At 38.2% G+C, this 14825-nt stretch overlaps 1 protein-coding gene across 4 annotated transcripts in view; it reads left to right on the top strand.

Moving 5' to 3' along the window:
* The window catches only part of arhgef3 (Rho guanine nucleotide exchange factor (GEF) 3), a 301914-nt gene that overhangs the window by 167237 nt on the left and 119852 nt on the right, over positions 1–14825 (top strand). For all 4 annotated transcript variants that reach the window (XM_048606689.1, XM_048606690.1, XM_048606691.1 and 1 more), the window contains one exon: positions 13196–13258. In XM_048606689.1, coding sequence (XP_048462646.1) covers positions 13196–13258 — 63 coding nt within the window. The remainder of the gene's footprint in view (positions 1–13195; positions 13259–14825) is intronic.

Here is a 14825-nt window from a genome sequence, read left to right as displayed (position 1 = left end):
TTCTTTCTGAAGAAGGGTCTAGGCCTGAAACGTCAGCTTTCCTGCTCCTCTGACGCTGCTTGGCCTGCTGTGTTCATCCAGCTCTTCACCTTGTTATCTCAGTCGAAAGTTTGGAATAGATTGCCCACAGTTTCTACCCTTACTTCCCTTAGTAATCCAGAAAACAATCCATCCTGACCTGGTGACTTCTACTTTAGGACTCCCAATCTTTCAAATACCTTCTCTTTTTGTCTATATTTATCCTAGTAAGTTTCTTTACTATCTCCTTTCGACTGTGACATCTCTCCTTTTGTGACGAAACAAGCAAGATATTCATGAAGTAACTCATATACCTCCATAAGTAGATCTCCTTGCCTGCCATTGACCCATTCTTCTTCTGTCTATATTTTTATAACATCATTGTTTATAAAATGATTTAAAATCTCCTCATAAATAACTTTTAGTAATTCGACCTTGCTTCCTTTCTCAGGTCTCTTTTGTACTTACAAAAACAATGTTGCTGAAAAAGCTCAGCAGGTCTGGCAGCATCTGTGAAGGAAAAAAAACAGAGCTAACGTTTCAGGTCTGGTGACACTTCCTCAGAACTGGACCCAAAACGTTAACTCTGTTTTTTCCTTCACAGATGCTGCCAGACCTGCTGAGCTTTTCCAGCAACTTTGTTTTTGTTCCTGATTTACAGCATCCGCAGTTCTTTCGGTTTCTCTTTTGTACTTATTGTGTTCAGTTTGGTTCTTGACTAAATTATAAACCCACCTTTTGTCATACAAAGGAAATTGAAAATGCAGAGGTGGCCAGAATTGGAGAAACCGAGTGCTTGGAGGACTTTTGGGGTAGATGAAATTACAGAGCTAGAGAAGCAGGAGGTCATGGAATTATTAAAATGAAAGGATGAAAGTTTTAAAATCTAAGTGTTGACGAGTGTGGGTTAGAAAGCACTGCGATGATAACTGTCTGAGTCTTGGTGTAGGTTAGGATATTTGCAAGAAAGGATGGGTTCATGTTTATGAAGTGTGAAAGTTGAGAAGCTGACTGGAAGAACGTAACAATCATGGAGTTTTGGGCGACGAAGTAGCAAAGCACAACTGAATGTTTCAGCAGTGCTGAACAGGATGGAGCTGGTTGGTGTTATCGACCTGGAGGCAGATGGCATTTATGATGGAGAAAACATATGGTCAGTAGCTCAGCTCAGGGCCCAAGAGGACTCTGAGCTTACAAAATATCTGTGACTCACTAACAGTGAAGCTAACATGAAAGACTATTTGTAAACATTTGTATCTAGGATCATTCAATAACAGTCAAAAAATAAAATAACACTTACGGCCATACTCTTTGCCAGCCATCGCTGGGCTGCTATCATCTAGCAAGGTCTGAAGGGATGACTGCCACATAATAGAACTGGGGAAGATTTAATGGATATATGTTAAGGGTTAATTGGGTGAGAATATATATATATAAATATGGGGAGAAAATAATCAATGTTGTTGGTATTTGTAATGTGTGAACTATAATTCAGAATCTGATTCAAGAAGTATATGATTGGCCAACCAGCATTTCAACCTAAAAGTAAGTAAAATTCAGCTGATGGATAAGCAAATTGCCTAAAAGGGTAAAACGGTAATAAAAATTGCAAGAACAATGGAAAAAGAATGCAATAAGCTTATCAAAGACACTAATGATAGACGCAAGATTTGTAAGAAATGTTCAAGGACATTGTCACAACATAGTAAGTCCACGCTGAGCAAGAGATTTCAACAAGGTAGTGGTTATGGATTTAAAAGTGTGGAATACAGAAAAATAAAACTTTCATTTTACATTTGCAGATTTGATAACCATATTTTGTCAGTCAAGAAAGGTAAGAAAATAATTATGGATAAAGTAAAAGTGGATGGGGACTGGACTTGGATCACTGGCAAAGTTTCACACTGATAATAATAGGAGTTTACTAATGATGAATTTGGAGACTTCTGTATGAATATGAATACAATAGTTATGAATGCAGGAGCAGAAAGCCGTTTTAACAATGGCGTGCATAATATGTTGTAATACATCAAACTTTGGCAGATCAGCCAAACGCTAAGTGATTGGCTGCATTAGCATGAGCTGTCAGTGCTAAGTAGTTGGAGCAGATAGTTGGAGGATCTCATCCAGATTGGTTAGTTTTTGGCAGAAATCCTAAAGTTCCACCATTAATAATTGATCATCCCCCAGCTCAAGAAGAAATTATAATTAACTCCACTTTTTCAGAACATTTAAAGCCATTGCATGCAGCCAGAAAGGCTTTCATTAAAGCTGGAGTCTTGGAAATAATTTAATGAGCCTTAGAACGTTAGGTAAGGTCATTGTAAATTAGTTTCAAACAGGGAAACAGCTTATTATAAATGAGGAGGGCATAAAGAGTAAGGAAGTCTGGGAAGGTTTATTGGTAGAGACAGAAAAGTAATAATTTTGTGGATTACCAATTTGCAGTTTCTATAAGTGCTATAGAAAGCAGAAAGAACCAGGCACTTCTCCTAACCATATGTTACATAGTGTTGAGGATCAGATCATCACAATGGAGAGTTTGTCTGATGATAATAGGACAATAGGTTCTGATGATCAAAATGAGGTCATTAATCCCAAAGAACAACAACCAAAAATGGGTAACAATGTCAAATGTTTACCAGGTTCATCAACAAAGAAATGCAACTATTATAAGTAGAGCAGGGAAGGCCACAGAAAAATATAACAACTGGTTGAATGTACAAGATGAGGAGCAGGAGGTCACATCCACGAATTGGGAACATGAAGTAGAAAAATGGCAATGACTAAAACTTAGTATACCCTGAGGCATAGGCTCTGAGAGAGAACAATAGAGATCACAAATTGTGGAACAAAATCCTTTTAATGGAAGTGGAACATCAAACATTGACAGTCCAGAAAAACATAGCAGGCAAAACAGAAGGTATAGCTCAACAAGGTCAAGGAATATAGTACACGTTAAGAAAGCCACCATGTGATCAAGAACTCTTAATAGCTATGAAAAAAAAATTAGTAGATGAGTTAATAAATGCTGCTAAAGAGCAAAAATTATAAAGCTGGAGAGAATTGGGGCTGTACATGGAAGAGTCAGATAGAGGACAACCAGGCCTATCACAGAGGTGCATAAGCACAGAAAACTCTCTTCTGATGGGACTGGTAAGGCTTAAGCAAGGTTACTGGCACAAGGTATTGAAAAAGAATTGGGGAACCAAGATATTAGTAGATTTGCCTTCAGTAGGAAAAGCAATTCTGAAGATTTTCTTGGCCAAGTTGGCAAGATGCTTGGGAATGTTCAACCAATAGATGTTAAAATTTCATCTCTGCTGTGAGATCAGCTCATAAGTGTTTCTTCACCTTTACAAGAGAAACCAAGTACAATGGGTACACTCTAGAATTGAAACAAGTGTGTACATGGCCAAAATGGCGCCTCAGAGTTTGGTACTTCTCAGTAAGGCCCATTTTACTAAAAGAGAAAATGCTGGAGCAACTCAGCAGGTCTGGCAGCATTTGTTGAAAGAGAAACAGCATTAACATTTCGAATCTGGTATAACTCTTCTGCAGAACTGGAGTTCTGTAGAAGAGTCATACTTAACAAGAAAGACTGACTTTGTTTCTCTTACCACAAATACTGCCAGATCTGCTGAGTTTCTCCAGTAATTGTCTTAAATTTCACATTTCCAGCATCCACAGTGCAGATATGTTTCTCTTAAGACGGATGCAATGTAACAAGATAACAACAATGCAAAGAGAAAACTACCTTGCAATGTTTGTAAAGCTATATGTGCTGGCCATGTAAAAGAATTTCACTGGACATAATATATGTATTATATAAACTCATCTCTGGACACCCTTAACATCCTTAACAATTTCCATTTAAATGTACATAAAATTTAGGTATTTTTGAGCTTGTAATCAAAACAGCTTTTTGATATTTCCTGCAGAAAAATGTAGTTGAAAATGGAGCAGAAATGATAAATTTTTAATAATGTGTTAATCTCCAGTGTGTAAAAACATTACCAAGTTTATTTGTACAATTGGTTCATACTTGTATTTTATTAACCTCCATGTAAGTTCCCTGCTCGCTACATTTACTATTAAAATTATTGAGGAAAAGCGATTCTGTTGAATTGCAATGTGACTTGTTTTCAGTGTTCAGACGCATTTGAAAGTTCATTATGTTGTTCAATTTTCAGCCAGTAAAATTACTTGCAAAAGTTTCCTGGAGGTCATCATTGATCCTTTCTATAAACTTATAGAAATGTGTTACAGAAATTGTAAATGGAGATTGCAATATGAGCTGTATGAACACTTTTGTCAGATATATTTTGTTTATTTAAGGAATGAGAGGGAGTGTTCCAATCTCACTGTATCACTATGTTACACTGTGACCGGTGCTGCTTTTCTACCTTAGAGTTCTGTTTTAATGGAATCTGGTTGCAATCGTTCCTATTTCAAGCTAGATATACCACTACTGCTTTATCTATCTTAAATGGCTGTGAGTTGTCAGTCAAGATTAGGTTCTGTTCACATGTTGTGTAGAGATTGTTATCAATCATTTCCCAGATATGAAATGTTATCAGTAAATTGTCTGTTTAATTCTAGAATATAGTTGTCATTTGACTGTTGTTTTGAATTTAGTCATTCCCAACCTCTGACCCTACTCACCTTAGTTCTGTTTTCATTTTTTCCGTTTTTATTCCATTCTGTGGTCAAGATTATGGACATCCTGTTTCTAATCTTCTGCTGATGCCACTGTCTAACAGGAGATTGGAAATTGAATGACAATGTCATCGTGTAACTCATCTTGCAGTGCCACCATGTTCCTAAATAATAACATTTCTACTTAAATTATGCCATGACTGGATTCACCAGAAAAAATTTCCAGGTTGACTGTTAAGGATCTCAGAAACATTTTTTATTGTACAAAGAAATAGTTTCCCAGTTTAGATAAAACATGACATGCAATAGCAAGTAGTATTAGTTAGTGAGAGACATCTGGACCACAAGGTCACATGATTTTACAGGAATATATCAGATTTCAGTTGTGAATATTTAAACAGGAAGACTTTGGGTGGAATTTTCCTCTCCCTGGAGTGGACTGTGTAATGGCAAGAACATTGGAGTCAAATTTGGACTGGTGCAGTGCCTGGCGACATTGATTGCATCTACATTGGTGAGGCCCATTGAGGGCTCATAGTGGCAAGGGTGTCTTTGGAGGCAAGATGACACTGAAGAGTGGCAACTTGTGTTCCAGCAGCGTGGCGAAGGCGAATCATGCCTGGCCCACCAGACCCATAGCCCATGATGGAGCACCTAACATGAAGGACTGTAAAGTTGGACACTTTTTCTTTATTTCTTCATTTTTCTGCCTTTGTATTCTATGTCTTGGTTTATTTTTCTGTGTTTTAAGATGGCGCCAGAGTGATGATGTAATACCGTACTTTTCACTGTATTTTGTAACATGATACATGTGACAATAAATAAATCAAATCAAATCAAAATTAGGAAAATGAAAGAAATGAGAAATATCAGACTCTTGAAATTAAGAAAACTTCCCAATTTTCTCTTCAAGTCTTAATCAATAACTTCAGAATCTCGCTATTGAGTGGCAACTACTTTATTTCCCTGTATTTGTTTCTTATTTAAGCCCTAAGTCTCATTATTTATATGCAATTTCCAATTCTACTCTCTTTCTCTGAGAAACTGGAAGGCATAAATTCCTGATGTTTAAGACAGGCTGGGTAAAAGGTGGGTGCAAGTTGCTAAGTGCTTGTCCTGGCCACTATCTATTAACTTCCTAATACCAGCATCGCTGCATGTTCATGGCCTGAATCCTCCCGAGCCCTTCATCCATGCAAGTCAGAATTGGAAAATCACCAACCTCACCACATCTTCATGCCTGCTCTCAGACCAACACTCACACTACTTCAGCTGTTCAACACTTTACATTGAAATTCAGGGTCACCAATGACATAGATTCCTTACCAAGACATTTTGTGCAGAGAGATACATGTCATGTGGCTACACAAGTTGCATCTTATGACCCTTAGTGTCTATTCACTTTGCACTAACTTGGAGACTTCCAGCTTCTGTCTACTTTGATTACTAACTTAGCACATACCCACTGACTTATGGGCTTCCAATCTCTTTGTGACTCACATTGCTTTCTTAGTGCACAGGATCTTTGGCACTTGTTTCAGACTGCTAGGTGCTGCAGCTTGCGTTGCCTGTTAGTGCAGAGGGAGAGACAGGCAGTGGGAGCACTGAAATGTCAATGGGATGGACATGTTGCTGTGTGGCTTTGTGCTGTGTCAGTGTCACACCTACTGCACATGACAAAGCACACTGCACATGCTTCAAGCAAATGGCTGCCTATGAAAATAAAAGGGGAGCAGCTCTTACTCAGTCAGGGGGTACTGCTGCAATCAGTCAAGGAGCTGATCTGATTCCAGTCTGGGCGTCATTCATGGTAAACTAAGCACTTGGTTATACCAGAGATTGAGTCAGTCCATGGATTGGGTCATGGTAAGTCCTGTAGGTCAAGTGAAACCAATCTGGCCATTACAAGTAGGTCAGCCAGGGTGTTGGGAGTGAGCTAGTTTACCCGGCAATAAGAAAAGCAAGTATGATGGAAGTGGTTTGAAGAGTAGTTAGTGGTGATGCCTGAGCTAGTGATGTGGTGAGATATCCCTAGTGGGTGAATAGGAAGTTCAGAAGTTTGGAATGGTAAGTAGTTTGGGAGGATGAGGTGGGTGAGAGATGTTAAGTGAACATAATGTATGTAAATAGTGAGGGCTGTCATCCATGATCCTTGGTGTGGTGAGTTTGCATTGACCGAGTTGGAGTGAGTGGTGGCCCTGTGAACATGAAGTAGCAGAGAGACGGTGATGGCACTTACCCTTGTGGAGCACAGAAGATCATTGAGCTTCTTCATGCACTGCTGGGCATCCTGCTTCACCTGCGGGAAAACACTGATACAGGCTGTGATTTATGTCCAGACCATCTTGGTCTGGTAGCATGGCTTCCTGGGGCAGTCAGCTGGAAAAGGTACTACCTTCCTCTTCACTATTCCGTCCACCAACACTTCTAGGGAATGAGCTTTCCTTTCCTCTGGTCCATGTCCTGAAAGTAGAGGCTTGGGCACCACAGTGTGAGGGGTCATTCCTGGCTTGCAGTGTCAGAAACGGTGTGTGGCCAGGCTTTGACTACAGTGTCAGCAGTGTGAACACCAGCTGGTCCCAGCAGTGGGCAGGACTGCTTTTCCAAGACTAAAAACAAAAAGTACTGGAAATCACAGAGGCTCAGGCAGCATCCGTGGAGAGAGAGCAGGCTAACAAATCTAGATGACACTTCATCCCTCTCCACAGATGCTGCCTGACCTGCCGTGATTTCCAACATTATTTTGTTTTCAGTACAGATTCCAACATCTGAGTAATTACTTCTACTTCTACAAGAGCCTGGTTCCATATTAATGCAGTCAAGAGTGAAAGATTGTGTAAGAAAGGTCTGTCTGAGCCATGATGGATGAAGCACCATGAATCTCACTTGGCAAAACACTCTAACTGAAAATGGGAAAATTCCCACTCCTGTGTACATGCTGTACTTACGTAGCTGAGAAACTAACAGACACAAGGGGAAAATAAACACAACAGCTACAAAAAGTGGAAATTATGCTGCTCTTTGTTTTATTATAATAGACATTTATATTGTTATATTATTTTATCAGAAGGATAACAAATATATTAAACTTGTGTAGAATTATATAGAATACACAAAACAGAAACATCCTGTTCACATTGTGCTTGTGATTATTTGTGTCAGAGTCTCCTTCTATTTCATCTCTTTCCATATCCTTTTGATACTTTGAGGACCATATCAGTGCACAACACTAAGAGTGACCTGGCCAAGATTCTAAGATAACAAGGTGTAGAGCTGGATGAACACAGGCCAAGCAGCATCAGAGGTGCAGGAAGGCTGACATTTCGGGCCTATAAGAAGGGTCTAGGCCCGAAATGTCAGCCTTTCTGCTGCTCTGATGCTGCTTGGCCTGCTGTGTTCATCCAGCTCTACACCTTGTTATCTCAGTATCTCCAGCATCTGCAGTTCCTACTATCTCTGGCCAAGATTCTATATTGGTTTCACATAATTTTATTACTTTTGACTGAAATGCTCCTAGAGATAAATCCTGATACTTTGTTAATAAATTTTAAATGCTTTCTTGATCTGCAATGTCATTGTTAATTGTTCACCAGTATTCCTCAAATACTTTTCTCTGACATCCCAATCAGTTTCTTATTTGTAAGATGTTTCCACTCTTCCTACTAAGGTGCATCATTTCACATTTATCTCTGTTAAAGCCCAATTGCCATTTACTGTCCAATTACAAGTCTGCAAGGTTTCTTGCGTTATGTGTTGTTCCCCAGTATTATCAAGTTTAGTATCATTTGCAAATTTTGATATTGATTTACCTGTTCTTAAGTCCAAATCATTAACATAAATTTTGAGTAACAGTAATTGCAACACTGATCCTTGTAGAACACCACTTTATACCTTGCTCCATTCTGAATGATTATCCTTTACATGGCAGTCTTTGCTTTTCATGTTATTTCAACCAATTTTCTATTGATTCCTTAAAACCTCAACCCTAACCTTTGCCATGCTGTTGTCATGGATTTGATTTATTATTGTCACATGTATCAAGGTACAGTGAAAAGTATTGTTTTGCTTGCTAACCAGACAAATCATATCTTACATAAATACATCAGGGTAATAGAACAGAATGTGGAATGTAGAATACCATGGTACAGCTACAGAGAAGGCACAGAGAAAGATCAACTTAATATATGAGAGATCCATTCGTAAGCCTGATAACAACAGAGAAGAAGCTGTTCTTAAATCTGTTGGTACGGCATTTTCAAACATTTATGTCTTCTGCCCCGTAGAAGAGAGTATACCAGGGTGGGAGAGGTCTTTGATTATGTTGGCCGCTTTCCCAAAGCAGTGGGAAGCAGGATACCTTGTCAAAGGTTATTTAATAACCCAGATGCCTGTTGGAAATGTACTTGTATAGGCTAGTTGAGAGTATTTCATCAGGCTCCTGAATTGCATCTGGAAGTGGTGGACCAGCTTTGAGGAGTCATCTGGTGAATTAGCCCCGGCCTGTTCTTTTAGCCACAGTATTTATTTGGATGGTCCTGTTCAATTTCTGATTAATGCTAATTCCAAATGTGTTGATGGTGGCAGATTCAGCAACGGTAATACCATTGAACCTCAGAAGGTAATGTTCTTGTTAGAGGTGATTACAACTTGCCACTTGTGTGTCATGAATGTTGTTTACTTCTTCTGTGCCCAGACTTAAACAGACAATTTTCAATTCCTGAGGATTTACAAATGTTACTTGTGCAATTATCAGTGAATATCCCCATTTCTGTCTTTATGATGGAGGGAAGTCGTTGATTAAGCAGCTGCAGTTCATTGGGTCCAGGACATTGAGGAACTCCTATAGCAGTGACTTGGGCTGAGATGATTGAACTCCATCAACCACAACCACTTTTTTAATGCCAAGTATAACTCCAAATAACGGAGCGTTTTTCTCCTGATTCCCATTGACATCAGTTTTGCCATGTCTGCTTGTTGCCAGTCTCGGTGAAATGCTGTCTTGATGTCAAGAGCAATCACTGTTACCTCAATTGTAGAATTTACCTCTTTCATTCATGGTTGAACCAAGGCTACAATGAGTCTGGAGCCAAGTGCCTCTGTTGGTACTCAAACAAAGCAATGATAAACAGGGTATTTGTAAGTAAATGCCACTGGATATCAATGATGCGTACCATCTAATGCATAAGAGTAGACTGATGCAGCATGAGTTGCCAGACTCGATTTGCCATGCATTTTATGGGCAGGATATTCCTTAGCAATTCTCCATATTGTCATGTTGATGCCAATATTTAGCTATGCTGGAACTATAGCTTGGCTATCAGAGCTTCCTGTTCTGGAGCAAAAGCCTGCAGTATTTTTGTTTGGATGTTGTCAGGATCCACAGTCTCTATTACTGCTTTCAGTGCATTCAATCGTTTCTTGATATTAAATTTTGTTATGATTAGATGGTTAAAAAAAGAGTAACTGGCTCACCTTTCTTCAGATCCTTTGATTGATGTCACGACGGTGATGGGAATGGTGTGTTCTAAATCAAGCCCACTATTCTCAGCGTCATCACAATTGCAAAATATGACCATTTTCGTCACTAGGATGGTTAATGCCTGACTATGAGCACTATTTATGATAAAAGAAACTCCAGGTTCCATCAATGAACAATACAACAAAAAGTTATTTATTCGTACAGATCCAATATGTGGCAGAAACAGAGGATTAATTAAAATAGAGGATTAATTACAAAAATGCAAACTTAAACCATACCTTTAAATTCAAACACACTAATGGGATAAGCAAGAAGGATGAGACAAGCAATTTTTTTTAGGAGTATCGTGGGTGGAAAATATAGGCAAAAAGTCTGTGGATCAGAATCCAAAACAGAAGAGAAAATAAGGTGACTTTCTCACATTTCGATATTGTTTTTGGCACTGATATCACACTGCTGTTTGCGGTGATCCTCAATTTGGTAGCCAGTTAGTTGGATCTAGATCTTGGCTTGAATCAGCAGTTCTTTATTTTTGGCTGGGTCTTTTAGGTTTTTTTTATCTTTTCTACTCACAGAGAGAGAGGGAGAGAAAGAAAGAGAGAGAAGGATTGTGATTTTTCTGAGGAAGGGTCATTTGACCTAAAACATTAACTCTGATTTCTGTCCAGACCTGCTGAGTTTTTCCAACAATTTCTGTTTTTGTTTCTGATTTACAGCATCTGCAGTTCTTTCAGTTTTTATTGTGACTTTTATTGCTGGCATATGTTTTGGAAGTCTGAGTTCCAATTGCTCCCTCTCATTTCTGTGATAAATTGTACTTCAACCAATCCACAAGCTTTGATGGGCGGTATTTTTTTATCGGCACCTGGAGCCATTCTGTATCACGAAAGTACCAAGTCTGGGTTCAGCAAAACAGCACCACAGAGTTTCCATTTTCCTTTGAATTATTAAAAAAACTTTGGCTTATTCTTTGCAACAAAGCAGTCCAAACTTCAATTTTCCAGTTTATAATTCAAATGAAATACATATAGTTCTTTCAATTGATTGCAACAAAGTCTTTTTAGCGCAAGGCTGTAACGTTCTCTAATTAAAATGCTGATAGCTATTTTTACTGTAAGTATCACCTGCTAAACCAAAGAAAAATAATAAAACTGCAGCATTGAGTATATGGCCTTTGTACGTCACTTGGACCCGTACACTTTCACATATATAATGTTAAGGGAAATAGAACAATGTACAGTTTAGAATCCTTTAGGCATCCTTTAACATATGGTTTTAACCTGTGACCACAGTTGGTTTCAACAATTTTGGGTGTTAGAATTATCTTTTAAAGTTCTTGGTTCTCTTAGGCTCATTTCCAGTCAGTGCTGTCAAACCAGATACTTTGCTTCTTTAGAGAGCCACCCATCTTAGCCCGTGTACAGTTCTCTATCATGGGTTCCACCTTCTCTCCCCTGCCAAAAGAAAACTCTATGAAGTAGTAGCCCAACTGTACAGAGTATACCATGTCAGCTGAAGTTATGTTTCTTAGGCTGAATAATTTCAGGAAAGGTTCCATCCCCAAAATGTGAAGATTGTTACAGTAGTATAAGTAGAATAGGATATCTATTCTATGGGATCTTTCTAACTGCTTTTTCTAACTTTCGTTGCCCTTGGGAAAAATGTTAATTTCAGCTCAGACTGTCTTTGCTGTAATTCACATCAGCTTCATGAAACTTGGCCAATCCATGTAGATCTCTGCAGCCATTTTAAGTCAGTGTTTTGGTCCCTTTTTAAAGCTGCTTCATGAGAGTCTGAGGTATTAAGTCTGCTAATGCAATTGAAGAACAGTAGTCCATATTGTGTATAATCATGACACTGAAGTGAATCAAACTGCTGAAGACTGAAATAAAAACAGAATGTGCTGGAGAAACTCATCAGGTCTGGCAGCTTCTGTGCAGAAAGAAACAGAGTTAACATTTCAAGTTAAGCATGACTCTTCTTCAAAAAAGATTCATACAAAACTCAATATGTTACTTTGTTTCTTTATCCATGGATGCTGCCAGATCTCTTGAGTTTCTTCAGCCGCTTTCTGTTTTTACTTCAGATTTCCAGCATCTGCAGTATCTTACTCCTGTTTTGCTGAAGATTGATATCTGTGATGTTGGGGACCACAGGAGGAGACCAAACTGAATCATCTACTTGATATTTTCAGCTGAAATGCTTCAGCTTAGTGTTTTGCATTGATTTGTTGGGCACCCTATCACTGAGTATGCCTTACTTTTTTTAAACTGACTGATTTAAACTGGTTAATGCATCCATGAAAGGAGCAGACAAAGGAATTTAAATATGTTAAGTAGTTGAATTGCAAGCTAATGTTTTCAATATTTATGCAAGAGACTTGAATAAGGAGTATATTTTTCATTGTGTACAAAATGAATGAAAATCTTTTCTTAAACTGTCATCATCTTAAAAGGTGGCTACCTAATTTTTTTTTAAACTTTTATGCACTGAGGAAAATGTACATCAACATTGTTAACATGCGCTTTTCTTTAGAAATGTTGCAGAGTGCAGTAAGTACACTTATTGCAATGACTAACCATTCCCCAACCATCGATTACATATGAAGTGTGGTCATTCATGGAAGCAAGTATAATAGCCAAGTTTTTGAATGGTACCATTGAACCAAGATGTTTGAGGTTTTTGGGCTTAGGCTCATTGATAGACCTGAACAAATAATATTAGCTGACACTTTACTGCTATTCAAGTATTGAAAATGCTGTCTTTAGGAAATCCTGCTGCCCTCTCAGTTGAGCACAAATTCCCTCAGTGCCCTGCCTATCATTTATCTTCATGATTATTTGTTAGGACTTTGCTGCGCTCGCATAGGCTGCTGCATTTTCCTGTCTTAACACAGTGATCACACTTTAAAGATGCTTTATTAGCTGTGAAGTGCCTTTGGATATACTGAAGCCGTGAAAGGCACTATGTTGATTATAATTGGTTCTTCCTTTCCTTATTTGTCTTGTAAGACTGACTTGATTTCTTCTACTTTCATAGAAGAAACGGAAGCAGAGAAAAAGAGATGAAGATTCACTGAGTCTATGCAGCCTTGATGGAAGCGTAAGCAACATTTTATTTATTCTGTAGATTATGCAAACCTCTGATTTATATGCAACCAACTAAACAAAATGGTTAATTATCTTGCCTCTGGACTACATGGTAGATGTTGTCGTAAAACTGAACAAAACACAGAAGATGATTCATTTGGCAATTGAATTGTGAAGTATATAATTATTTCCTTGTTTCAAAACGTTATTTTGGACCCAGGAATGCCAATTAGTGGGAAAATGTTTGGGGGATTTGTTTTAACCGAAGAAATTTTATAAGTGAGTTGATTGGGTCATCTTTTTATCTTTGTGGGTTGCCCTGACCAGTGATACTTGTTTGTTTTCAGAAATTCTTCGTAGATTCTCAGTGGAGTTTTCTGGATTTTCTTTTCCTTTTTGAATCTTAAGTTCTAATTTGTTGCTATTTTATTTCTATTAAAGCAACTAACGTGTAATTTTACAAAAAAATTTACAAACAAGGCCTGTGTATGAGAGGGAAGATATATTGACCTTGATTTTCCAATCGTAACAGCATTTAATATTCATTTTAAATCAGTTACTGAGGGCATTATGATTGAAAAATGTGCCAGGTTACCTTTGGTAGCAAGTTTAAATTTGGAACGTAGGAAATCATGGAAACAAGTATATGCTTTATTACTCTAAGGTGTGTTCATTATCATTGTCCTCTTCTTCATGTTCGTTTCTTTTGCTAAAGGTCGTATCCAATGTTATGCCATGCACTTCTACCGTAAGCAAGAGCATTTTAATAGGTTTCATTGTTTGCCATGGAATGGCACACAGTCCTGTCTCAATTTCTTTCAAAGTGATTGGCCACAAATCCATTTAAGAAATCCTTCTATGTTTCATGGATCTTGCTGGTGTTCACCCGGAGAGCCGTTATGGTCTAGCCAGGATCATCTGACTCTTGCATCATTTTAAATCATGGATTTTGAAAGGTAACATTCCCTAGCTTCACCAGATGAAACCAATAATAGCCTCACTTAATTTAGCTCATGAGTCAACATGAACTACCAGGGTATGCCCACTGGAATGTATTACCAGCAACTTGGAGGCATGGGTGTAGGCTCGTCAGTAGATGCCAATGAGCTTTACTCGTGTTCAAAACTGAAGTTTGCGGCTGACAAAGATTCGGAAGTTTTAGTCCTGTCATTTATGCAATTTAAGATCATTAATGGCTAACAGAAAGCAAAGAGTATGTACAAATTAATCTTTTTCAGAATGGCAATATGTAACAAGTGTTCTGTCACAGGGATTAGTGCTAGCACCTCAACTGTTTATAACTTATTAAAAGTAACTTAGATGAAGAGACAGAAGGTATTGATGCTAAAGTTACTGAGGACACAAAGCAAGTTACGAAACTGAGTTGTGAAAGGACGTAAGGAAGCTACAAAGAGATTTAGATATGTTATGTGAGTGGACAAAGGGGTGAGAAATGGAGTATAATGTTGGAAAATGTGACATTATCTATTTTGGCAAGAAAGCTGAATAAAATTAGTGTAAGTAAAACATCAGTGATGAGTAAATTAATGGAATTAAAGAATGACAAATCCCCAGGACCT

This window comes from Rhincodon typus, chromosome 16 (assembly GCF_021869965.1).
Source record: "Rhincodon typus isolate 14 chromosome 16, sRhiTyp1.1, whole genome shotgun sequence".
Taxonomy (NCBI): Eukaryota; Metazoa; Chordata; class Chondrichthyes; order Orectolobiformes; family Rhincodontidae; genus Rhincodon; species Rhincodon typus.
The sequence above is the reverse complement of the archived record's forward strand: the minus strand, read 5'-3'. Positions and strand labels throughout refer to the sequence as shown.